This window comes from Egretta garzetta, unplaced genomic scaffold, assembly GCF_000687185.1.
Source record: "Egretta garzetta isolate BGI_Z169 unplaced genomic scaffold, ASM68718v1 scaffold425, whole genome shotgun sequence".
Taxonomy (NCBI): Eukaryota; Metazoa; Chordata; class Aves; order Pelecaniformes; family Ardeidae; genus Egretta; species Egretta garzetta.
In genome coordinates this window covers 4,006,397-4,034,048 of record NW_009259796.1, presented here as the reverse complement: position 1 = coordinate 4,034,048, position 27,652 = coordinate 4,006,397, and the positions used below count along the sequence as shown (strand labels likewise).

At 36.9% G+C, this 27,652-nt stretch overlaps 1 protein-coding gene across 7 annotated transcripts in view; it reads left to right on the top strand.

Annotated features, from left to right (window-relative positions):
- Nucleotides 1-27,652, top strand: part of DLG1 (discs large MAGUK scaffold protein 1) — a 102,649-nt gene that overhangs the window by 20,284 nt on the left and 54,713 nt on the right. For 6 of the 7 annotated variants that reach the window (XM_035895288.1, XM_035895292.1, XM_035895291.1 and 3 more), the window contains exons 3-8: nucleotides 17,232-17,330; nucleotides 21,339-21,392; nucleotides 23,816-23,866; nucleotides 24,827-24,951; nucleotides 26,284-26,453; nucleotides 27,129-27,265. In XM_035895288.1, the coding sequence (XP_035751181.1) occupies nucleotides 17,232-17,330; nucleotides 21,339-21,392; nucleotides 23,816-23,866; nucleotides 24,827-24,951; nucleotides 26,284-26,453; nucleotides 27,129-27,265 (636 nt within the window). Of the gene's footprint in view, nucleotides 1-16,555; nucleotides 16,973-17,231; nucleotides 17,331-21,338; nucleotides 21,393-23,815; nucleotides 23,867-24,826; nucleotides 24,952-26,283; nucleotides 26,454-27,128; nucleotides 27,266-27,652 lie in introns of those variants that run through there. The other variant, XM_035895293.1, reaches the window with a different exon arrangement.

Sequence of the window (27,652 nt, the reverse complement as noted above, 5' to 3'; positions counted from 1 at the left end):
GTCTACTGTTTGATATGCTTGGAAAGCTGAAGTATCTTTTAGACTATACATTTATTTACTTGGGATCATCACTGGCCACCTTTTGCTACTACCTTGACTTTCTTCCAGGAACTTCTTGGACTCCAAGACGAGCCCAGTAGTGCTTCCTGGCTCTCCTCAGCCATGCATGTTCTCTGTACCTCAGTCTTGTTTCACAGACATTACCTACTGGAAGCTGCTGCTAAAGTTGTTAAAGTGGTGTTCTAATCTCCACTTGACCTATATGGCTGATCCTTATCTTCTGGTGGGTAGAAGCAACTTGATCTACCCTGAAGTATGTTTAAGCAAAACCATTACATATTTTTCTTTGGGGAGGTGGGTAGGAGGAGGCACTTACTTCACTGTTCTTGCCTTTTTTTTTTAAGGTCCTCTCATGTATCATGACCATATGGTGGTTTTATCCCCTATAAAACTGCCAGGGACCCCCAAACTTGTGCCACTTGGTTTTTGAAAGACTTAAGGCTCCCTTCCACGTACCAGGTTTTTGGGTGCACACGCAAGGCTCGGTATCAAAAAAGCACTCTGAAGGGCTGCAGTCAATGTTGAGCAAGGACTCCTTTCTGTGCCACCAAGCAAAGCTCTTCTGGACTTGTTTTCCAGTTTGGTGTTCCTCAGAGTGTCTCTGTGCTGTTTATTGCTATTCCATGTGACTTTGGTTGTCAGTATTGAATATCATCTCGCTGCCTGTAACCCACTTCTCTAATATATCAGGCTTGCTCTACAGCTTGTCTCTGTTGTGCATTTGCTGCTCTTCCAGTTTTTTTGTGTTTAGCTGCACATTAGGATGTAGTTGAGCTGACATGCTCTCCAGAGAGATAGCAGACTTTTATGACTCGTTTTGTCTCTCTTGTAAGCTGATCCTGGCATTTATGAATTTTCAGTCTTTTGCCTCATTAAACTGATTCCAATGCATATTCTAGTCCCTTGCAACAGTCTCTTTTGTAAAATGATACAACCTAAACAATCATTTAAATAAAAACAGGTCAGCTTATCCATATTTTTCACAGAAAAGAAGAAAGAGTCAGGACAAAGTAGTTGAAATTTTATTTTGACCCTGGTAAAATAGAAATGCTTATTCATCTTTTTCATGTCCTTTTAGTCGGTTTAAGAGTATTTTTTTTTTTTTTTAAGTTACCATTGGTTTTTAAACTGTGTGAAAGTTAGTGTTAATGTTTTTGGAGACTAGTTTCTATGTAGTTGTGTCAGTCTTTATATATAAACTTCAGGTATTTTACAGGATGCAGGTATAGTACATAATTTTTCTTTGACAGAATTTTCAATTTCTTCCCACTGCTTTGTGTGGTATTTATTGGAAACTGCTGTACTGTGGAAATGTTTTAGAGAGGCTGGGAGACTCATCTTCCTTTATTCTCTTTATCAGTGCTGCCTCACAGTGTGTGAATTTGCTCATTTAAAATTGTTTCTCGAAGACTGATGCCTGTAGAAATTAGTTGAGCAACCTGGATTATGTGCCTCCCAGGGAATAGCGTTTGGTTTTTATAACAGAATAGGGAGCAGGGCAAAGATTGCTTGTGCTTCTGGTGTACAGTTCTACTTCAAAGCAAATTTAATTTAGTAAGTAAATTCCAGTTGTTTTTCTTAGATAACTAACTGTATCTGACTACACAGCGTGACATAGCAGGTGAGAAGGGAGTCAGCTTTCCCTTTGGAGAAGGAGAGGGAGCGAGCTCTGGGTACTGTCTGTAGCATGTACAGTCTCCAGTCTGAAATCCTGGCCTGAAAAGGGATCCTGTTAAATAGGGAATGTTCAGAAAAGGGATTATAACTGTAGATTGTGTTCAGGAAGACTTGCTTCAAAATGAGAAACTTAAGAACCTCTGCTTAGTTCATCCAAAGGAAAGTCAGGAGATTATTTGGTCACAGACTATAAATATATAGGGATAGATTTTGGAAACCAGAAAGCTTGTTTGTTTAGTAGGAAAGGGCATCTGTATTCCAAGTTGGGGAACTGAAGCTAGACAAATTCAGACATAAAACTTAATTTCAAAGAAGGATATTAATATAATAAGCATTTCAAAAGCTTAGTGGGACCTGATGTAATTGCCAAATCAGGGCAATAAATTAGTATTTCCTATGTAAAAAGCATAATGACAAATAAAGTTTGTACTTGGAAATGTCAAAATGCATCACAGAATCTCTGATTCAACATCTAATCTAATGACTTTAAACTGCTATTTGGAAGCTGTAAACTGCTGGAAAGTAGTTGATATTTTTTTAAAGAACTTTTATTACATCTCTTTAGTACTGCTTTTAATTTTTTATTTTAACTCTATCATTTTTGTTACTCTTCTGAAAAGATGAGCACCATGGGGAAATTGCTATGTACAGCTTTTTAGAATTTGAGCATATTAAGCCTCATTACAAAGCAGCACTTCAGTAGTTAGATACTAAAACAAGTGGTGTGCAAATGGACCGTGAAATACAGCTGATCAAGATGGTGATAGTACAAACCTAAGACTGTATTCCCAGATAAGTGTGGAATGCCAAAGTAGGTGCCTATCTCTGAGCAAAAAAACAAGCTAGGGCTTTCCCACCTTTGAGCTTGGAGTAATTTCTGTGACTCATTTTACTGTATTAAAAATAAAAACATTCAGGTGCCAATAGAAGTAAATTTAAATCAAGGTGGTAAGAGGCACAGGTGATCAATAGGCGATGACATTTATTCAGGATGTCTTAAGGAACTTCTGTTTAATATGGCTGACCTGTCTGTTGTGTTGTGTGTGACCTTTTTGTTTAAACTGTCTGGTTATTCCTAGAACAAAAATTTAAAAAAACCCCTGATGCCCTTTTTAGAAGGAGCTAAGCTGTACTCTCTGAGACTACAGCTGAGCAGGTCTGATTTCCTTATGGTGCAAACTTTGAGAAATTCTTTCTTATTAAAAAAGAATTAACAGCTGGATAAACAGATACTTTGAAGAGAAGCTAGCTTGTCTTTGTAAAGGGAAAATAAGGACTTGCAGGTCCTCCAGACTTCTTTGAAAACAGGGAACATGTAGATAAAAATCTACATGGGAACATGTGGTCATCAGAAGGTCGTTGTAATTACAGAAGTCTTTGAAAATAATAGTTCTTGGATCAAAGGCAGTTAAAATTAATGGTGCCATGAGATAAAGGGGAAGGATGTTTTGTAGATTTTCAATTGATTAAAACAGGTCCCTTTAATTTGGAACTGGATTTCCAGGAGGCCATATTCGTGAATGGGGGGGAGGTAGGGGAAGCTGCGAGGCCGAGGCACGTGATTGACTTTTATTTTTTTAAATTATTTTTGTGTTCACATTAACTAGCTGCAGAGAACAGCAGACAAAAGAGAACAGACAAAAGGGAATGACTGGGCACAAAAATAGCTGGTGATGTTAATTTTACAGTAATGAGTAAGGAACAGACTTTTGACCAGTTGGGCCTTTGCTCTCATCCCGTATGGCAGTTTCTACCATTTGCATGGTGTGAATTTTTTTAATGGAGAGGGACATGAACTATCAGAATAATTTGTCTGTAGTGCATTGTGTTATTTGATGTTTCTGAATAAATTACACTAGGAAGAAAAACCTGGATAAATCTCTAGAGGATGTTATGAAGCTTGACGATAATGTGAGTTAAATGGAGGGAATCAAATCTCAGTTTCTGGCCTTTGTGTGTCACTTGGCAGTCGTGATCATCTGACCTAGAAATCTCCCAGTGTCTTAAGAAAATGCCATCTGATAGATTCATCCCCTGAGTGATGCATCAGTCATGAGATGATCAGAGTGGCAGGAATTAATCTTTAAATGTATCTGGGAAGGACGAGGGGTTAGATTAATAGTTTCAGAGAATATGATAGTGGCAACAAGTAACAGGTGAATTCCCTACTGTTGTCCTAAATTAAAAATGTTGTTCTTGTGTCCTGCTATGCCTTCTAAGGACAGTAGATGATGTTGATGTGTATTTTACAAAATCATAGAATTTTCTTATGTTCTAATATAACTGGGAAATGGCAGGAGTGCTGGCAGTTTGCTTTTTGCCTGGTGTTAATTTTTATACCACACATTATTACTTTTACCTACTTTCTTGTAATGCAAGACTTTGAAAATTTATTTGACAGCTGTTCATTTGGGTTTAAGCCTCAGTAACCAGCATAAAAGACACATTTTGTTTTCTGGTTCTTGCCATTAAAAGCAATTAAGTAGTTATCTATTTATAGCATTACCACTTAATTTGTTTTTACAAATGTAGGAGCCCACTTTCTTCTTTCATAGTTTTCACTGTTAATTTTTCGTTTGTTTCGCCCTGTTTCTTTACTTGCTTATTTTTACCTATGTTGCACTGCTCACATTTTATCGATTTTTTGTCCTTCAACTTCAGCAGTCATAAGCAGATGAAGTAGAACAAACTGTAAAGTATAATTTTCTACTTACATTGTTGCTTGCTGGAAAAGAAAAATACTGGGATGCCTGTCAGGCTGGTGCCCTGCTTCCAGCAGCAGCCAGAGTGGAGGCTTAGGAAGAGTATAAAACCAGGACAAATGGGTATGGTGCTTAAGCCCTCTGAGGGCTTTCAGAGCTTTCTGCCTGTTCCAGTTTAGGGATTCCAAGAGCTGGAGATGACTTGTGTTTTTAATGAATCCATGTGTTTACATGGACTTGGCTAGCCTTCTTGTAGTGGCAATGATTCAACAGGGAAAGAACAGCTTCTGCTTGTCTGTAGCCTAATGTGGGGAGGAGAGTTGGGGTTATGCGCCTGTTACTGTGCATTTTGCTCAAAGATTTTGAGTTCCTGAGATGGGACAGACTGTTTTTGCATGGAACCCAGAATGACTGGCTCAGGTTTTCCTGTCTGCTTGAGAGGTTAAGCAGCTTCTGCACTAGCCTAGGTAGGGATGCGCCATCCTTGTGTTTGCCCAGCATTCATCACAAATTGACCAAATCTGACTGGTGTTTCTGTGCTGCAGTTAACCCGAAAGCCACGTCAAATGCCTGTGGATAATTACAGACCAAAAGTCAGTTTATCTGTAAACTTTGTTTTTTAAAAACACATTGTTTTGTCAACACTGTAAACTTAAAAATGATATGTAAGTGTTTGTTTTTCCATTGCAAGGTTGCACAAGGCTACATTCTTTCCTATGTCATACTGAAAAGTACTAGAATCTTTAGAAATTTTTAGCAAGCAGCATTGTAAGAAAAAACCCCCAGTCTTTAATTAACATGTGGAGTGAAAGTTTGCTCAAGTAATGCTAGGCATTAAACCTGTTAAAACTTTTATAGTATTTTAATTTACTGGAGACAATGAGTATTTGACACTACAGAAAAGGTGCCTATTTTGCTGAAACATTGCAGGGCTCCTATGACTCATTCTTGAGCCTGGATATGTTGTATAATGGTACTTATTTTGAGATTGTATTATAACTGCGTGTTGTCATGGAAGCAAGTCTGAGGAGCTTTCAGTGTTTCCATGGTGTAAGAATGAATAAAATCAGATGCGGTACCTAGCTAGTAATTGCATGGTAAAGATTTTGGCCTTAGCCCTGCGCAGTGAAAAAGCAAAGCATCTGGAGAGCAATATAAAGCTATCAGAACTCCAGTGAAAGTAACAGTGTAGGTTTGGGAAGAATTCAATGTGTGTAAAGATAAAAAAATGCTAATGCTGCTTATGTGTGTGAAGCCTTTTGTAAATCAAGTAAGGAGTGGCTTTTAGTATAAAGCCATTTTATGCATAAATCAAATAATTAATTTTCCAAATTTTTCTGACATTTATGTCCTGAAAAAGCTAATGGATTTTAATTTATGGGTTGTTATAGATGACTTCTCTTGTGTGGTTTTGTTTGCTGTTCATTAATGTGAGGTGGGTGACTTTCTGCTCATGCTCTGTGTTTTAGGGCAAATTTGTTTATTTTTATATAGATTTTTGGACAGATAATAATAGATTGCTCACAGAATAATACAACGTCAATAAAATAATACTTGTCTTAAAACGGAAAGCTCTAGCTTAGATTCACTGTCTTTCTTCAGATCACTTCATTACTCCTTGTTTTAAGACTGTACCCTAAGTACTTCAAGGGCAGTGGGGTGCTATGAGTAAACCTGAATGTTTCTTATCCTAAAGAAAAAACAGATTGTGCTTTAGAGAAAGTGACATTCACGTGCATCATTTTCATATTGTACGAATGATGTTTCTTATAGATCTACTAAAAGAAAATCCCCAACAAAAAAGCTAGTGGGATGGGTTTGAGAGTTAACTGATGCATTTCTAGTATTGAGAGAGATCGCTTCCTAGTATCGGAGCTAGTTAGATATAGGTCATCTTTGATATTTGAATGAATTATAAAGAACAAAATAATCATGTTGTCTAGGAGTATTTAATTATTCCCTGAATAATTAAAAATGATTGGAAATTATGTGTTCCAGGAGCTTGTAAGAAATGTCATATCTAGTAAAGCATGTAAACAGCACCCAACCTTTACTGTTGTATGTTGATTTAACGGTGTTCTCAGGAGTGAACGGAGTTTATCACATCTCAGTTTCCTACCACAGCATACCCTTTCTACTGTGAATTTCAAAACATAAAATATTGACACCCTAGAGCTGCCATTATTTTTCTATAATAAAGTCCTAGAACACATTTTCCCCTTTGCCTGGTCTCTCTCTGAAGCTGAAACCCTCCTTGGGCTTCTTTGTGGACTCCTTAGCATTATAATGAAAGCTACTATTCTTAAGGCTGATGTTAATTTAAATGGAGCTTTCTAGGCCTTGCTTTAAGTTGCAAATTAAATGCATTAAATTCATTCTCAATAGCACTTATGAAGCTAAATGAGGAGCCTTGCAGTTCTGTTTTGAGCTTAGAGTGCTGGGTTGCTTGGTGAATACAGATGACTAACCCGTTGCACAAGGTTCAGTGCTATTCATTCATTTAGTATTTGAAACACAAAACTCACAACTTACCTTTATTAAAACCAATATTAACTTTCTCTGCATTTTTTATATGATGGATTTGGAATATGACTGAGATTCAACCATTTAAGTGGTCCCTGAGAGACTTGGCAGGACAAATTAGTTTGAGCTAAGTAAATCTTTCAGAATACCAGACACAAGAACCGGACAGTGGTGGTCTCCTTTGTATGAAACATTGTCATGTTAAATCAAGTCTGTAAGGGTCCATTTTTAGATCCTGACAAAGAGAGGAGTGGTTGGCTGCTGAAATTATTGTTCTGTTGAGACTATTATTCATATTTGCATGAGATTCTTGAAGGTTTTACTTGTTAAACAACCACCGGATACTGTATGAGAATGCTGGTGGTAGTTTTGTAATTCCAGGTTGCCCATTTCTTCTTTGTGGGTGTCCATTTATCTCACAGGCAAAGCTCTACTTTTGCTACAGAGTAGAAGCTGCTGGACAGTCTGCCTTGTCCTATATTATTGATTATGGTTCTAGCTTTTTTTTTTTTTTTAAAGTTTCTGCACTAAAAATTGCTTACTGGGCATCAGCAAGTAAGAGTCTTTCTGTCACTGCCTTTGCTTTATTTCTGCTTGGGTAATCATGGTGCAAATTGTTTCTCACTGGGATGTGTTTGCAGATGAAGACTGCAACAAAGAATTGACTAAATAAATGGCTTATTTGTCTTTAAATCAGTTTATGTCATCATCATCTGTGATTTTACTGATATTCTGCTGTTGCTGGTTTTTTTCCCCTTGAAAGCTATTTATTTATATTTTAAGTTTGGAGTTTTAAGTTCATTTGAGTTCATTGTAAAATGCTGTGGGGTTTGAGGAGGAAACTAGGTTAGAGAATCAATTTGTTGACTGAGTTAAAAAAAAAAAACACCAAACAACCCAAAACCAAAACAAAAACCAACCAAAACCAAACAAGCAGATAACCCCTACAGTTTAGTTGTATCTAGCGTGCTAGCTGTGCATCTTTAAAATAGAGTGCTCACATAGGCATGATTTTCAAGAGCCATGGTTTATTCTGACAAAAGTGAGATCTAAAGTAAAGCCACAGAGAGTCAGACTAGCTTTTTTAATCTACAAGGGCTGGGTAGGTAAACCTCTTACTTTCTGGGATCCAGAAAATATTTATCATCTTTGTTTACAGTGAACTGATGTTACAGCTCCAAGATGGCTTGTCTGTCCTCAAAATATCTTAGTAAAACCATTATGTACTGACCTACCCATCTTCATGTTGACATACCCTGACAGACTTCAGGTTCAGCTGCTTCGTTTCTGTGCTTTCTGTCCAAACTCTCCTTGGAGAGACCTCAAGAGCATCCAGGTGGAGATCTAGGTATTTTTATTCCATCACCCTCGAGAGACCCTGTGAAGTGGTCCTTGCTCCATCATGGAAAGGAACAGGCCCTTGAAGGGGTTAGGAGGGTAAGAAACCCAAAGCCACAAGTTCTTCATCCTTTTACCAATAGGCAGGCTTGATTGTAACCACCCATGGGTTGAGACAATCATAATTAAGCTTATTATTTACCCTAGCCAGTCTCTCTTAAGGCTTTGTTGGCGGTAAATCAATTTATTGTTGAAAAACAGTATGGAGTATGCTGACTTGGGTAGGAGAATCTGAGCAACACCCCTACCCCTGTGAAGTACACATGATACAAATACAGTCACAAATTTCTAAGCATGAGTGGTCAGAAAGCTGAAAAAGTATGTGCATTTTAAATAATTTGGGTTTTAGCCACTGTGTATGAAATAGTCAGATATGGTGTCTGTATAAAAACTGGAGCGTTACTGTACTAACACGCTGAGCAAGGTGGACAGGTGAGTTTGAGTTCGTTGGGTGGGAAGTGCATTTTTAAAGCAAAGTAATGGTTTCTTGATGACAGAACCTTTCTCACATGAAAGAAATCACAAACCTGTAGAGAGGGAAAATCTTGAGTCATACTTGTATTAATAGTATTCTCTTGGGGTTTGGGGTTTTTTTTTGGTGGTTCTGCTTCCCATGCTCTGTATTTGGCGTATTTTACCCTCTAGACTAGCTAATCAGCAATGGCAGTACTTGCGCCTGGGTGGAATTGGGTCTTGTGTCTTTGCAGTTCTCAAACTTCAGATACATGCAGCCTATTAGCATGTCTGATTGCGTTACATGCTGTTTTGCTATATAAACATTGTTTGGGATTTCAAGTCAATACTTAGATGATTACTTATGTTCAGATAGTTTTTTTAGCTCTTGTGAAACTTGGTAATTTTTTTTTTATTTCTGTGAAACTTTGTTTTGGCAGTAGGGAAATACCACTTGATGCTACATTTTGTTTAAAGTCCTGGAGAAATACACTCAGGAAAAACATGCAAGTCTTAAATTTATTGCTTAACAGCTCACGTCACTGACGTTGCGATACTAAGGACATGCCCAGGCCACAGGGTGGCACTGACTTAGGGGAGGAATGTGGCAGAGACGGTGCATCAGCGTGAATGCTGGCTGTGTGCTCGGACTTGGGTGCTCTGGGCAGCACACAGCTAACGTGGATTGTGAATAAGGACGGATGGCAGCTGTGCTTTATTCTTGCCACCATTAGACCCCCACCAAACTGCCTATAAATCCCTGAAGGTATGTTTAGATGAGTATTGACTTTTGTGATTTTGAGGAAGATGGATGCAAAGTTCTTAAAATAGCAGGCTTCCCTAGCAAAATGTCCTGTGGCATTCTAGGATGTAGTTCAGAGAGAAGACCTTAAATTACGTATCTCTAGAAAGAAATACACCATTTGTCTTCAGATTTATCACTGGGTGTTGAATCAAAATTGTTTGTTCCTGCTCCTTCTCAAGTTTTGTTCGCTTTGGAAGATGTTTATTTCCTACTTTGAAGAAGAGGTAATGAATATGGGCTGTTTTCATCAGTCAAGTCATATTTATAGAAGTTGTTGATTTTGTGGTATCTTCTTGAAGACAATGAAAGAGATGAAGTAAAAAATTATTTTTGGAGGGTTCTCCCATCTATTAGAATTACTTTTGGAAGCAATGAAAGTTGGATATTAAAGCTTTAAAAAAGACCTTTGCGGTAGACATTGCTGGTCAGATATTAATACTGTTTTCCCATTTCTCAGGTACAGTTGTTATGCAGCTATTGAGTGGGTATTGTGGAATGTGGAAAGAAAATGATTCTTGAAGAAATACTGCTTTTAAAAGTTTACTGGCACCTTTAACAGATCGCTGCTAAGAGGTGTGCAGTGTACATTTGATGTAGTAATTTAAAAGAATGAAATATGGATGATTCAGCTTTGTGTTAGCAACAAATTGTTCGGAGTTTGTCTGTAATATGAAAGCACAACCTGATCTTGAACCCCCTCTGGTTATGAAAAATCACTTAGCACTTTATATTAGAGTGGAGCAGTTCATGCTAAGTAATAAATACAGTCTGCAGAGAAGACTTGTGGGTTCAGCCTTTCTGCAGTCAAAAGATGATCTGCCAAACTTGTACAGCTTTAGTTACATAACTGCGTTTTCGTGCTGTGAATTATGCATACATCCCGCTGCTTTGCCAGAGATTTTTTTTTTTCTATCAGTGTGGCTGCAAGGCAGGCTCTGCCTTACCTCACACGTGTGAATGTAATTGAGCAGAGTGATCCCCATGACTCTCAAATACCAGATTAATCTCTTTGAATATCATCCTTCTTGCCTTCTCTACTTTTTTCTCCCTTTTTTTTTTTTGCTGTTGTCTGTTTTCATTTTGTTTACACCAGGATTGTTCTAGATAAGCCTTACTACATTTTGATTTTATATTCCTTTCCTCTTCTTACCATGTGTTTTTTGACCAAGATGCTACATTTGCTTTCCATGCTTGCATAACACTAAATTTCAATGCGGCCTGAGCTTTTTTACTGGAGATTGCCCTGGCACACTGTGCAGCCCTGGATGAGTTGGGTATTCTGCCTGTACCTCCTGTTCCTTGTCTGTGTTTTAGTGCTTGGACTGTTGCTCTTGGAACTACAAGTGCCTTCAAGTTTTTGTTTTCTTTTAATTATTCATATCTTATTGATATCATCTCGGGGACCAAAGGCATCAGGACTTCCGGAAAAACCTTGTGCTGTTACCGGTTATCTGCTACATCATCCTCATTCTTTTGCTACTGAAGCCAGCATGTCTGAAAACATGCTGGAGAGATGTGAATTCCTTTGTCTTGTCTTTTGCCTTGTATCTTCCTCTTTCTTGTTTGGGGGAGAATATAGGAAGCCAGACAACTGGGTTTCCAAGAACATGATATCCATCAATCTCCTCCCCTTGCCCTCGCTTTCTCACTTAGTGCACTTGAAAGCTGATTTTCTTTTTAATCAAGAGGCTATCTGGTTTGTGTGTTTTCAACAAAAGTTGATGCCTCTGGGAATAAGATTTCCCTTTTGAATCTGGAACATCACATATTTTTGGGTTTATTATGTACGCAACAGAAAAGCCGTATACTCAAACCCCCTTGCTTCTTCCTTTCTACGTTTTAGTAATTAGTCAATGTCGTGCTGGGTGGAAAACACTGATATGTGAGTAAAAGGGGTGGTATGAATGTAGCCTGCATCAAGCAATCTTGATAACATCTCTGGAAAAAAAATGTTTGTGGTCTACAAAAGCCATTTTGGCACACCATTGCCAAAGAGGACTGATAGACGCTTCCATGCAAGACACAGCCTCCATCCACATGGTCCCTGCTGGCAGGGGAATGTGCCTCAGCAGTGCTCAGTATTAATGGGTCTGTGGAAATGTCTCAAGGGGGAAAGTGTTAGTTGTGATGTGCTGGTTTTTAACTGTTTACTGATATGCACATTCACAGCATGCTTATCTTCCTCTCCGCCTTTGCCCTTCAGTAACAAAATCTAGAGGTTCTTGGGTTGTCTAGAGCGAAACAACTCTGGTACATCTGCCCAGATGTGTTAATGGGGGACAGTCCTCCAGCTCCCTGATACTTCAAAGGCAAAGACATACTTACAGCACGCATGTGCAACTCTGCGAATGTGTGACCAACACATTTCCAGCTTGCTGTCACTGGCCAGAAAACTTTCTGTCTTTGCATTTATGAATATTGCATTAATGATGCAGCTCTTGATTACATCCATTCTGGGTAGAAGATGAGACATGGCAGCTCTTGGTGATGAAAGGAGCATCTGTCAGTTCCTATTTATCTCTTAATATCCATGCTATAAATAACTGGAAATGCTTGTACTTAGGTCTGTATTCCTAGTTTTTTATTCTGTGTGTACAAGTTATGCTGACTCATATTAAATTAAATATTCATATTTGCTGTAGGAAAGTGTACAGTGGGAGGAAGCATAACCATGTTTTAATGCTATGAACTGATGAAACCTCTCCATTTTATCCAAATACAGTACAGCTGACCTAATCAAGCTTTGTTTCCTATGGGCTGGTGTCCTTGGTTCTTGTCACACCCAGTGCCAGATATTCAGATTCACAGCGTATTCCTAGAACAGACCCATGGGCAAGAGGCAGGTGGTGTGTGCTCGGGCTGGTCCAGAGCTGTGCAAGTGCTGCCTGTGTGTCCACTGTCGAGAAGGCTACATGACCACTGACTTGAGCCTGCTTCTTCCTTCTGTGAGGCTAGAAACATAGGGGTGTCTATTTAGCTGTCAATTTTCAACTAGGCTCTGGGAAATTAACTTTTGATCCTTACCTCTTTTTAGAATGGTTGGCTGGTAAAGTTGAATACTCAACAGTGTCATTAAATCACACTCGCTCCTCATTGTGTGCTTTTTGGGGGGGAGGGTAGGAGGTGGTTTGGAGCCTTTTTTTTTTTTTTTAAATTGGGGTAAAAATGTAATACAGAGATGCATTTGTGGCATTAAAAACTGAATAAAATAATAAAGAACTTGGGTTTGTTTAAATGTCTTATTTTTTTGGTTTCTTTAGTTTTTAATTTAATCAATGTTCACCTTAAAATTGTGGTGTCTCAGTGCTGCTGTATTTCATGGAAACAGAACTCTTAAAATTATTAAAGCAAAGTAATTCTTGATGTTGTCATGGTCTGCACAAATGTGTTTTCTTTGATGTAAGTTTAATGTTGAAATCTTGTACAATAAATCTGCCCATTCACGATTCATATACTTTTCATTGTAAGCTTACTTAAATTCATTAGTTTTCAGCACCCGCCAAATGTTCAGAAAAGTAGAGGAATTGGTATATTTTAAAATTTTCTAGATGTAAACCTCGGAAGTTTTGAGGTGATAAAATATAACAAAGTTTAGGGATAGTAGGGGCTTATGGAAGAAAGAAAATAACTATAACCTTTCATAGCTTCATTTTAATAAAAGAAGTCAGATGACTTTTGCCATCTATTCGGTAATTTGTGCATTGCATCGATTATTTATGCCCAGCAAATTGACTGTTGTGTGGTGGTTCAATGGTGCTCTTTAAATAGAGTGAGAGAGTACACAACATGCAGTACTAGCTGAAATAGCATGTTGTGTTTCTTTCCTATGACCATAATCTAGAAAACAATCACGTTTTGAACTTTGTCAGGAAGCAATGGTTTGGTTTATTTTCCCTCCATTTTTTTGCAAAAAGGACTGTTTGTATTGCTAGTTTCATGACTACTCACTGTCATGACTACAAATACCGTGGTGCTACAGATGATGGTGAAATGGGAACGCTCGAGCTCACTGATTTAATAAGGAGCCCAAGAATGGAAATACATCAAAATCTTCATATTCATCCAAAGCAGCCTTTCCGGCGTCAGCAGCAGGCACTGAGCATTCGTGCATCTTTTAGTTCATCCATGTTGCCAGTGTCCTCCAAACACAGAGGAAAATTTATAAACCTACGCGACAGTGTAAAAAAGAGTCCTACAAAAAGCACAGCAAAAGTAAAAGCTGCTAGTGGTTGGGTGTCTGATGGCTCATGTTCTAATTGTTCTTTAGAAAAGGTACGTATTGCACTAGGCATTTATAGATGTGCATTTTTGGTGCAAACCGTAGAATGTATGTCAACCTTTTTCTTTCTGTAGTTTTATCCCTGCTATTTCTTGAGACTTGATGTTACTTAATTTTCTTTTGTATTTTATTGCTAGAAATCAAAGTAGTAATAAGCGAAATTGGGCTGGCAATGAAAATACTTCTGCTCAGTGTTTCCCCATTAAGATTGTTGCACTGTATACAGGGGAGGTTTATATAGTAATTTCTTGAAACAGGAAAGTCTGGTTTGCTTGATTTATTTTTGTTCTCCAATATATATCTTTTAGTACTTGACAAATAGCAGCATTATGGAATTTGCTGGTTTAGTTGATCTGCCTCAGGACGTGTATGGTGCTTTGCTATCAGGTTAGTTGGTATTTCCTCACAGAAGGAGTTACTCTGTGTGTGTGTTGGTTAAGCATGAGAAAACAAGTGTGTTCTTCCTTTCCACGACATCTGGGCTTAGCATTAGGTTTGGAGGCACTCCTTTTAATTGATCACTTAAAGATATTATTATCTTAGCTTTTTTAAACATACCACTTTATTTTTGTTAATAAATATTAGAAAGTCTATCCTTACACTTTAAAAAACTAATTACTTGAGATTTATTGTACTGTTCTAACAGGATGGCTTTTCATTGTAGATGTTGCCACATTTATTTAGGCTGACAGACTCCGAATCGTTCAGGTCATGCATTACTATATATAATAGTCTATCATGCTTGTGTGCTATAGTTCATATATATTCAAAACAAGGTTTTTAATTGTCCTGTTGCTTTGTTGTTTAAGTAAGTTTTTGTCTATTTAAACTATAATTATTAGATGTTGTAGTCGGACTTATTTTGAGGATAAACCTTTTTTTTCCCCAATATTTTAGTGAATTAATTTGGAGAATTTCTAAAAATTACAAATGTTTCTTGAAAATTCCTGGGAAACAGAGCACTGAAAGCAATACCCTTAGCTATTGGAGCTTATTCAGCTGCTCTGAGATACCTGTGTCATACAATATAATTTTCAGACTGATTATGTCCCATACTGAAATGAAATTAGCATTCTTCTATTATAACGATGTTCCAGGTCGTCTTGCTCTGATGGTTAGAAATCTTTTAATTTCTTGCATTGTCATTCCTTGTGGTAGCCATAGTGCCTACCTCCCTTCACTGTATTCCATGAAATGTTTAAATGAAGACAGTCTTACCTTCATCTGGTTTTGCCCGTCCTTTGAAAGCGGTTGCCAGAGCTGTCACCTCTTTCCTCACGCACAGGATAGTGGAGGAGACTCAACAGGAACATGGCCAGGATGCTTGGAGGAGCCAGGAGCGGCTTTTAAGAGTCGGTGAATACTAAACCATTAGCACAAAGAGAAAATACAGTGGCAGTACCAATAGCTTATGAGACTGGAACCTGAAAGAATTACAGGACTTTGAACAATGTCAGCTTTAAAACAATAAGGATAAAAACAGTAGTTGGTTGGGAGGGTTCTTGAAGTGTTTGGGAATGTGAAGCCCAGGGAGAGAAGGGAGTTAAGAATTGAGAAAAGGAAGGAAGCAGGAAAATAAAGCTGCCATTTGGTGCAAAGAGAGGGTGCAGGTTGTTGGGGCCATAAGGAGATCAACGATGACTGACAGTTATTTTGCTAAGTCAAAGGGCAGGGGAGTGTGGTCAGTATCTCAAAATAACTTAGTTTTGTTTTTTACCTTAGTGCAGGAGTTCTAACTGTAAAGCTGGAATTTTTCTGACCTGCTAATGGTTAGCTTGTCAGCCTTAATCTTGTGTTATATTTTGATATGTGATATGTGTATGTCTGAAATTTTGGCTAACGAGATTTTTTACTGTGGGCATACCTGAGAAGATGCTTACTGTGGAACAAGGCAGACTTGAAGGCGTGGCTTATTTTTTGCTTATGTAGGGTTGAATGATTGCTCAAGCTATTTAATTTGATCTGTCCTTTAAAGGTTGCGTCATTCTTCCAATAACTAGAGGTTTGTGGCACTGAGCATTTCTTGTATCCTTTGCAAAATGTGTATTATCATTTTCCTAGACCAATTCAGGTTCTCCCCCAGCCCCCTTTTTAACACTTGAAAGATTGTGCTGTTGTCCACAGATGTAAAGATGTTTAAATTACAATAGTAATAATCTTTCAAGAAATTGAATATATCTTGTTCTTACATCTTTCAATAACTGCAACGTTTTTCACCAGCTGTTCATTTTGGATAGATTGACTTTGAGCTGACAATACCCTGTAGAAATACCGTATGTACATTTAATAAGGGTTGCTACTCTTGGAGTCTTTCAGTTTTTTTTAATATTTGCTTTTACCATTTAATTTGGTATAAGCTACTGGTGTATGCTGCTTTGTGTTTTAAATATCTCAGGCTTTAAAAATATGTTTAATACTTTTATGTTCTAGGGTTTTGGTTCATTTTCAGGATTTAGTATTTTCTTTTGTCATTATGTTCCATTATATTTAAGGATCACAAGAATTTCTTGGAACAACTAAGTTGCGAGAGTTTTGATCTGCTGTTCAGCTTGTAATTTTGATGGTAGTTGCCAGTAGTTTACGTTGCTGACAACTTGTTGACGATGAGTATGTTAACATCTCAAAATGATTTGAGTCAATGTTTTGCTCAAAATGAGATTTGTAATCTTATTCCCTTGCAACTTCAGTGTCAGTAGCTGGTTAGTGTTTTAATGAAAATTCCTAAGACCAAAATTCTGCTAGTCTGACAGTGTACGGTAAACCTGTGTGAAGATCTGCAGGAGGTAGACTGAATCTGTTTGGGGATCTTCTGCCCATTTGACTAAAAGATTTTCTTTGATTTTTGCCCAGCTTAGAAACCTCAGTGTACTTTGGATTTTTCCCCTTTATCAAAAAGGAATGTTAATTTTGCTTAGTGCTATAAACTTTAGCCCCATGTTTCCCTGCTTTTGTGCGCTGCTGTATAATGGTGAAGGGCTTCTGTTGTAAAACCAGCCCCCAAAAAGCCCGAGTCTGCCTATTGACATGAACAGGTTTTCTGTTGGACCCCAAAGTCCTACTACTCTCTACTGCAAGGTGAGTAGCTTGGTATGAATAAGCAACGTGAATATGTCTTACTACTTTGGGTTCTGACATTGGGATGTTCCTGGGGATGCACTGCCGTATGCGTACAGTGTGGTTGAAGGTGGGTGGTTGTCTTCAGTTGTGGTTACAGTCTCCAAATCCATATGCATTTCAGAATTTTTTTTTTTTAAGCTGTTAAATATGAATCTTGTTTCTTTTAAAATGTTTTTCTAGTTTTTGTTATTTTTGACACTTTGTTGGTGATTTTTAGCCCACAGAAGCTGTTCCTTCCTCTCCTCCCATTGTCCCTGTGATCCCTGTCCCACCAGTCCCTGCTGAGACCACTGTCATCCCATCCACCATACCACAGGTTTTTATTCTTTTTTTTGTTAACTTTGTTAAACTTTCATTTATTAAATTTATTTCATTGCTTTGTTTAAATTCACGTTTTGGTTCTCTTGCACACAGGTTTGAGATTAACTGTGAAACAGCTGAATTAGTAATACACTGAAGTTTCATCCTAATTTTTGATTGGTTTATAGCGCCTTGTAGTCTGTTTAAAGTATCTATATTTTCATGCAAAGGTATATAAGTTAAGTTGTGAAATAGCTAAAGAAAAAAAAGCCTGAAAGAATGGAAAGAAGCGATAGGATATTTTGTGTTCTCACGTAATAATTTGAGCCATTTCACCCTTACTAAAGTGTTAATGCTCGATGTATTTATTTATAGAAAATTGTTGTCTCATCTCATATACAAATACTTAACATATGTCTTTCATTGATTGCACTTGCATGATACTACTTCTGTTCTCCCAACTGTTTGTTGGTATTGGTGTGCTTGGGGGCATTTAGAATACAAAAGTGGTTTGTTGGTTTTGGGGGTTTTTTTTTTTTTTTTTTTACCCCTTTAGTCCTAACATATTTGACTCCTAGAATGTGCTTCCCTTCTGGACCTTCATCCTTCAGGTCACGCAATATCAATACACAAAAAAAATTAAACCCTGTAAAGACAAGTGAAAGCAGTAAATGTGAGTTAACATTAATACCTTGTACATAACTGAGAATATGTGACCACAGCATGGCAAGCCATGGAATAATTTAGGATAGGTAGCAGTTACGGTTTTGCTTATTGAATGGCATTCTGCTTTTATTTTTTGTACTTTACTGTAACTTTCAGTGCAAAAATCTCAAATGACGGGTGTGTGCACCTTCTGAAAAGATGGATCACTTTTTAGGATTGTTTGGTGATAGATATTTATTAACTTTAAAGGGGAATTAAGCTATCCAGAATATTACTGGGATATTTTTGTAGTATACACATCCGTATTTTTTTTTTCCTTAGGGTCTGCTTTCAAGCTAAACAGCTAAACTTGCTGTCACAGCTGGTGATCTTTTTTTTTATCTCTGCTACATTGTTAAATTTTACATAATCCAATAATTATCAAAAGTTTTTACAGCTGGCTGTTTTATAGTGCAATTCCTAGTGAATGTATATTTACACAAAACGGTCAACCGTACTTTTCCCAACAGGCAGACCAGAGATGTGGTTAGTTCCAGAACTATTTCCTACTTATAGAGGGATTCTGCCCACATCAGGATTTGAGGCAGCCAAGTGTGACCAGTGGCCTTCTGCTGTCAGCCTTGGTGGATAGATAACTGAGTTTCTGGTAGCATTTACTTTCAGGGAATTGCCAGTAGGCTAAACTTAATTTAAAGTAAAATAATTACTGCTATATGTATTTATATTTTCTTTGACTGCCATTGCTGTGATGGTGTTAATGTCCATTGATGATCCTGGATTGCAAGCAGAAGAGTTAAGAATTGAGTGCTCTCTGTCTTCTGAGTGCATATAAACATCTGCAGGAGTCAGCTATATAATTCTGCATCATAGGTGATTCTAAGCAATTAGAAAACACCACAGAAAGTTATCAACTTTGGGTTTGGCAGATGCATTTTTGTGTAATAGATACATCTCTCTATTTTGTCAGTCACTTTACCCCTTAGAGAAGCCCTTAGTCTGCTTGTAAACAAACTTGTCAAATGGCTTTTAAATATTTGAACAAGCCCTGGCACAGAAGCTTGAAAGTGCCAGGTAATTTGGAGAACTCTTGCATAACAGATTGAAATACCAGGTCTTTCTTCCAAAAACATTTGATGTGTTGACTTAGATGTTGCCCTCTGTCTTTGTATTGTCCAGACGTACCTTTGGAATGTCTGGCGTAAAGCTTTTCTCCTTCCTGCTTGGAAATGATGGTAAACTATTGTTTCTTGATGGAGAATTCAGATAAATGCAGAAGGGGTGTTAGGAAAAATCATTTGACTTATGGAGAGTGTTTTGCATCTATTGGCTAGTTTGTGTCTCAAACATACTGTTCGCATAGAGACCTCACCTCCTAATGGCAATTTGCTTTTAGCTAGTCTTCCTCCTCTTTTTTCTTTTTTTTTTTTAAGACATTAAAAGAACAACACTTATCAGCCTCAAGAAAAGATTCATGGGAAACCAGTTTTCACGGGCACTGCTTTTGTTGGACGTACTTGGATATTACAGAATCCTTATATTAAATAAAAATAAATTCCAAAATTGAGTGGCATGTAAAGACTGTGACTGAACTTTTGAAATTAATCCATGTTTTGTTTTCTATTTATAAATTAAAAATCTCCTAGTTGATACACAAATATAAAATAAATGTCTGTATGCTGTTTTCTTGTAGATCCAGTGGAGATTAGACTCCTAATACCTCATATTAGTCAGGTTCTTTTTAATACAGTGTATTGTTTTGTTTTTCTTAAAATCGTGTTAATTGTAAAGCTCATACAGGGATGGTGATACATAATTTAATTGACTGGTATTTTTAGTACCGGATCTTATTTTTAATTTAATCTTCTTTTAATAGTACTTGCACTTGAATAAGAAGCAGAAAATTGTTGTAAGGGATAGCATTGTTTTGACAGAGATTTTTATCATGATATTAGTAATTAGTATTTGATTTCTGTACTGCATAAAGTGTGCCCATGCTTTTACTGAGAGAATTGCCTTTTTGGTAGTCTCCTCTGTTAACTTTCACATACACCACCTGATTTTAGTGCTTCTTAAATGATCCAGACTTAATTTCTGACACAGCAACCTGATAGCAGATTGACGGATCCTGTCTAGTGATGGTAGATTATTCACCTTAGTCTTTTGTAAGGAACTGCTTGCTTCCTAGCTTTTGGGAGCTTTTAAAAATCATGATTTTTTTCAGAAGTATTTTGTTGTCATGGTAATAAAACTAAAATGCAGAATGTGAACAGGTTAATGTAATTGTCATGGTTTTGTAGGTCTTAAGTTTATCTTTGAATGAATTTAATAATAGCTTCTATTGCAGCCTGCTAAACTGTCCCTAAATTTATTTCCATGCATACATAAGAGATTTAAAACAAACAAACAAACCACCCCCACCAAGATAAAGAATGTCTTAATTTTAAAGACAATGGATTTTTATACATATTTAAAAAAAAATCTCAGCTTAATTAAAGGAGTAGGGAGATGAACTTTGTTTTGTGCCACTGAGTTTGTAGGTCCCACTGAACTTAATACATCAACAGTATTTGGAGTCTGGAATATATCTGCATACTTTTTTTCCTTCTTTTTAGAGCAGGCTAAAAGCCTACCTATTTTATAGTCAGATAATTGGTGCAAAAATAGGAAATCTATTTATTTTGGAAGTATTTCAGATGAATGCCACCAGTCTATATGGATTTTCTTTCAGCTGAAACCACATTTTTCACATAAAAATTCTCAGTAACATCAGAGAGTAAAAGCATTAGCTTATTCTAGCAGTCCCTGGCTAGTTTTTTTTTGGAATGCTATACAATTTCATATTCCTATAGCAATAATCTCTGACTGGTTATGGCTTGTGAATCCATAACAATTTTCTGATGGAAGCACATGCTGCTGTGCGGTAGGTGAACATCTGCTGTGGATTTGCTTTCAGTTTTGTAGATCTTTTCTTCCGTAAGTTTGCATTTCTGTAACTTTCCATTTTGCAGGTTGAAGGGGGGGAAGAAGTGTTCCTGGTAGGAAGAAGGAGGAATCAAATCCACCAAAGTCTGGTTTTAAGATACTGGCTGGTAAAGCACCTTCTGAATGTCATATCACTGACATCATGTCAAATGATAGCATGACTCAGTTTTTCTTCTGAAAAACAAGATGATAAAGAAATAGAAAGAAATAACTTCAGAAAAAAGTGTTTTGAAGGTGAATTTTTGAGATTCTCAAGCTGATGCTACCTTTTAACAGAACTTCGAGAAACACAGCAAATTAAATGTTGTATAATTATCATTGGTATTGCTTTCTCTTATGCTGTATAATTTTTTGTATTATTATTCTTTTGTTAAAGGCAAATCCCCCTCCAGTGCTGGTGAATACAGATTCGTTGGAGACTCCGACATATGTAAGCCTACACTTGCTTTCAATTATAACTTTAGATAACGTTTTATGCATGTTGTTGTTTAGGTCTGTTTCTACTGTTTAATAAAACCTATTTTACATCTCTGGTGCTTGATTTCATCAGCTGTCCTGATGGTTATTTGAAGTCCTTAAATAGCTGTTTCATGAGGAAAAAAAAAAAAAAATTGCAGGTGGAAGGATCTGTGTGAGTACCGGTGTGTGACAGTGCAAAACGCAGTTGTTTGAGGTTCCAGAGGTTCAGAGAACAATCTGTTTCTTCAACTGTGCAGGCAGACACTTTAATATTTAATGTGCCATTTCCGTTGCACTTCTCATCAAAGCACTTCTTAATGCAGTGGCTATTATTAAGATTTTAGTGTTCTAAATGTTCCTAAAAATGGGTTGGTTCTCTTTGAAACATTAAGGTAGTAAGTGTAGGTATGTGGAGGCTAAAATTTCTGTTTGGCAGTGTGTGTTTTGTGATAGGAATACTGCTGGCAGATAGAGACTTCGGGGGCTTTGGAATATATGTAAATTTGGCGTAGGTTTCAGGTCTGAATCTTCCTCCTGTGCCTTCCTCCTACAGTTACTTACATTCCGCTTGTCGTTTTCCTGAACAGTGTTAATGCCTGTACTAGTTGCTTTATATTGTGTTTAATCTAAATACTGGTATTAGCAAGCAAAGAGTAAATCTTGTCCTTGTCAAAAGCGTTCATAACTTAGCAACCTGGCTAGAAATGAGCTGTAAAAACTTGAGACAGACAAAAGTGTGAATTAACAGTTTAAGCAGAAGACAAAAGATTCATAGGGTGTCATAATTGGCTCATACGTGAGTCCCAAGTGTAATAATGGTGCCTCTGACTAACAGATCACAGCAGTAATCTGCAGTGTGCAGCCCTTTTATTGGTGTGACACACATAGAGTTTCGAAAAGCATACTGAAGGTGAGGTGTCTCCCTGCACATGCAAACCAACCAAGAAGAAAAGTGATTAATAAATATGTATTTATATTTCAGAAGGCCCCATAGGCACGTAGGGAACAGTAGGTGGTAGAACTAGGAAGAGAAAATAGCATTAATGGAACAAACTGGCACTCAAAATTATAAGCTATGTAAATTATCAGTTTGCAGTGAATGTAAAAGAAGCAAGCCCATAACTATCTGTGATCTAACCTACTCTGTAGGCATAGGAAGTTGAGTAAAGGAATATCCTTCTAGGTTCCCAAGTAGCTAATGGAATTGATAAATGATAGGTAATGTAAAATCATACTTATGAGGTAACTTCATCATGAATCTACAAAAACCTTAACTCTTAAAGCTTCTTCTGTTGAAAGAAGAAAAAAGCAAAAAGCCAAGGGGGTTTATAGAACTGAACTAAAGGGGAGACCTTACCGCTCTCTACAGCGACCTGAAAGGAGGTTGTAGTGAGGTGGGCGTTGGTCTCTTTTTCCAAGTAACAAATGATAGGACAAGAGGGAATGGCCTCCAGTTGTGCCAGGGGAGGTTTAGACTGGATATTAGGAGAAATTTCTTCCCCAAAAGGGTTGTCAAGCATTGGAACTGGCAGCCCAGGGAAGTGGTTGGACTCGATAATCTTAAAGGTCTTTTCCAACCTAAATGATTCTGTGGTTCTAAAGCAAAAGCTGGAGGGTCTTGTTTGCTCCTCTTTATCTAGATGATATTTTAAAATTGGATTAGACAGTTTTGTACATGGAAATGAACAAGAGACTGCTTAAATATATTGGGATTGGCTTTGGTTTGCCTAATGGTAATGAATAGAGAAATAATTAATTGTCCTTGTTATTTATTTAAAAAAAAAAAAACAAAACCAAAACAACAGCTGCATACTGATCGGTCATCATGAACCATTTCCCAGGTACTGTAATACTAGATGACTGGTTCAGTTAGCACACGCTGTCATTCTTGTAGATAATAGCTCAAGAACTAAGCTAACATAAAAACTTCTTGATCACAGTGGCTTCTTTGGTGTTGGTGTAGTGATAGATACAGTTTCATGTATTCAGAAGGTCAAGACCTCTTCCCTTTTAATGGAGAAATATCATGTGTTAAAACTACAGTATCTTTTCCACTGAACAAAACTACTAAAGACAGTTTCAACTTGCTATATGGCCTGAGGAATATCTGAGGATCTCAAGAGCATTTTTTTTTTTTCTGGCAGTTAGAAGCAGAGGCCCTCTGCTCTACAGTACCTGTGTAGAACAGTCTTCTCTCTGAAATCTTAACTTTTAAACTCATATAAAAAGAATGTCTGATTCACGTACAGAGCAATGTGAAAATCACACATCCCCTCTGAGCTCAGTGGTCAGTGTGAATCAGTTGAGATGTGATGGGAGTGAAGCACCAGCCAAGCAAACTGTGTGGTGTAAAGTGTAAAATTCTCTGTAAGTCTTATTTTCCTTTCTTTATAGGTCAATGGCACAGATGCAGATTATGAGTATGAAGAAATTACTCTTGAAAGGGTAAAGTGCTAAATGTCTTCCTGTACTCTGTTTTAAATGGGATTTATGATACTTTAATATGGAAAAATTGATCTCTTGATACTGCTAAATGGCAATGAAAAAAAATCCTTACTTTTTTTTTTCTCTTTAGGTAGATTATTTAACCTAAAGAAAAAAAATACACTCAGTTGCTGGAGCAGGAATAGAAGTTTTTACTAAGATCCTTGACCATTAGTAGTAAAATGGGGAAGGATCTCCCTGAGACATGCTGCATTTAATGTTACTATCTAGGCTTGTAGAGAGTAATAACTTTTATTTATACCATGAAGTTTTATACTGAGATTCAGGCTTCCAGTTGAGATTACAAGTGACACAGTCATATGCGTTGCTTTGTTATGTTTAAGATGTAGAGATCTGTCTCAGTTCTCTTTTCTTGAGCTGCACTGTTAACAAAAAGGAAGAAAGAAATGGTTATATCTGATACCTGTGCAGTTCTGGTGGTTACTGGGAGTGTGAAGAGGTCTTGCAGTTTATAGTAAGAGCAAGTAACCTTTGAAAAGGTAATGTCAGTCTGAGTCTGATAAATTACATATGTGACACAAATCACTTGGGGGCTTCTTTGGGAAAAATCATTTGTCACTGGTAATGTAATGAAGAGCAAATGTTTGTATGAATAATCTCCAAGATCTAGTTCACTAGAGAGGGAAGTTTTTATCTAGTTTATCAAGTTCCCTTCAATGAGAAAGCTGTGGAGTTGGAACTGTTATCTCTTGCAGTTACACAATGACTTATGTTCTCCTTCTATGAAAATAAATATTACATCTTACATATGATTATATGTTGTATACTGCTTAAGGTGTCTTTTAATACTTTTTATCAGTGAAAATTGTGTAGATATATGTTTATATTGGATCAAATACACTAGAATACTTTTTCCCAAAAAAAGAAAAGTGTAAATTTTTTTTTCCCCTCTACCTTTAGGGAAATTCAGGACTTGGCTTTAGTATTGCGGGTGGTACAGACAACCCACATATTGGGGATGATTCAAGTATTTTCATTACAAAAATTATAGCCGGTGGTGCAGCTGCACAGGATGGAAGGTTACGGTATGTGACTTTCTGGTTGGGTTACTAAACGTTTCTTACTATATTTTTAAACGGTGGATAGAATGCTTTCTGTTACTTTTAGTGGTTTTATCATGCTACATTACATTTTAAATAAGTTTTTGTTACAGAAGTATTTTGTAAATAATAAAAAAAAAAGTGTTTGAGTGGACCAATTCTTTTTTTTCCAACCAATAAAATCTGCAGTTACATGAAATTAAGTGAACTTTATCTTTTCAATTTGGTGGTATAAATTGATTATGCCATATGTTCTATAGTCCTTAATTCAATATACAAAGGAAAAGCGTAGAGAGGTAAGGTAGGTAACTCTTGGTTATCCACGTCCAGATTTTCTGATCTGTAAGATAGTTGAGCTCAACTAAAACCCTCTTTTATGCTTGGTACAATTCTGTGTCTTAATTTTTAAAAGATACTACACATCTTCAAAGACATATTTTTTGTTTAATAGAGTACTCCTGTGGTATACCCCATATTATTTCTTAATTTTGGACTGATACTACTTTCTAGCTCCTAGGGAGGAAATGTTGGCATGTTATTAGATGGTAGCAAGTGATATTTGCAACTTCCTTTGAAGAGTACTGTTAGAAGCCAATAACACATTGCACTAAGGAATCATTTTTCTAATCCGTAACAGTCTTCAAGCATACTCCTATATTACTTTGTGGAAAAAAAACCCCACATCCAATTGTAGGACCAGCTTTTTTTATCTTGTGTTGTCAAGAACTTGCCCTGTCATTTTTTGGTGCAAATGCCTGATGCCTTATGGTTTTTAATCCTAATAAGCTTATTTCAAGGCTTCATTTTAGCTTGTTGGCCATTGTCAGGGGTACATCTGGCAGAACATGGTGACAGGTGGGTCAGGCATTGTACTTAGTGTAATGGGAGCTCAGCGTTACTACAGCAACATGTTAAATGGAGTGGGACTTTTCATATCATGGTGTAAAACTACTGTGTTCTCATGGTGTGCCTCCTAGTTTCTGGATTTTTTGTAATTCTTTTTGATAGCCCTAAACAAATGGTAGTTTGTACAAAACTCTTCAAAGTACTGTTTAAATGAAACACATATAAGATGGTGTCTTCTTTGGTTGTGAACAAAATATTCCCTATAAATGTTCTCTAGTAATCCTTGTTTTATTTTTAAGTACTAATAATTAATTTTAGAGCATTGTCTTGAATCAGTATAATTTGGAAGCAAAATCTATGTATCTTAATGTGTTAACATGTACGTTAGTGTATTGTAGATAAAATATTAGGCTCCTAATGTGTCTGTTGTGCTGTAACACAACAGCTGAACATGAATGTTGCTGCCTTTAGGGTTAACGATTGTATTCTACGAGTAAATGAGGTGGATGTTCGTGATGTGACACACAGCAAAGCAGTCGAAGCATTGAAAGAAGCAGGATCAATTGTGCGATTGTATGTCAAAAGAAGAAAACCCGTCACAGAAAAAATAGTGGAAATCAAACTTGTAAAAGGCCCTAAAGGTACGTAGGAAGTATAAAACTTCTGTTTCACAAGAAGGATAGACTTGATGACAGATTTCTGCATTTATTTTTTGAAATAAAATAGTACCTTGCATATGAAGTTCTAGGAAATGCAGAATAATGAACAATAAGATAACAGCATCTCAAATGCTTCTGAATATTCATCCCTGTGTCTTGAAAGGGTTCTTGTAGAATGCATATTTTGCTTTCAAGTGATAAAAATGTGTTTCTGATAGTATTTAGTAATTTTTAAGTACATTACAAATGGGAATAAAATATTGCATTGAATTACCTAGAAGGATATTTGAGAGATTAAAAAACGTTTAAATAAAGTATTATTTTGTTTCTATATGGGGAAATGTTGGACAATGGTTCTTTAAATATTGGTGGTGATGCTATAGCTGTGCTGTGTGCATCTTTCACAAGGCATGAAGTAAACGATATAGCTTTTCATTTTCAGAACTTCTGTAAATGTTATGTCTTTTCCAGAACTTTCTGGAAAATTATGGAGTATTGCTTCAGACAGAGCCTAATATTTTTTTATATATATATATGTGTGTGTGTGTGTGTGTGTATATTTATATCGGTGATGTAGAAAGCATTATTATTTATGTAATAATTTGAATCTAACAAATGCTAAAAGGTTTCTTGAGTAATGACTTTATCTTCAAGCAGGTCTTGGTTTCAGTATTGCTGGTGGTGTAGGAAATCAGCATATACCTGGAGACAACAGCATCTATGTAACAAAAATCATTGAAGGCGGGGCAGCACATAAAGATGGCAAACTTCAAATTGGAGACAAACTTCTAGCTGTAAGTAATAGCTGCACTCTTTGTTTTTATGGGTCCACTTTAAGGCCCAGTAAGGGCACAATTCACTTTGTGGTTAAGCTACCTGCCAGTGGAGTGTTATTTCATAGAGATCGGTAAAAAATTGATATTGCCAGCAAATCAGTGATAAAAGTTAAACCTGTAGTGTTCAACACCATCTCATCAGGAAATCTGAAATCTGTTCCTCAGCACAATGTTTCATGCAAAACCTGTATTAATCAGCCTGTTTATTTCCAATGCCTGCTGCTATTTTTCTGGGATCTGAGTGACGAGAACGTAAACCAGCATACAATGGGATTGTTTCTCTTCTCAAAAAAGAAGAATGGAAAAGAACTCCATGTACTGGTGGCTGGTCAGCCTGTAGTGAAA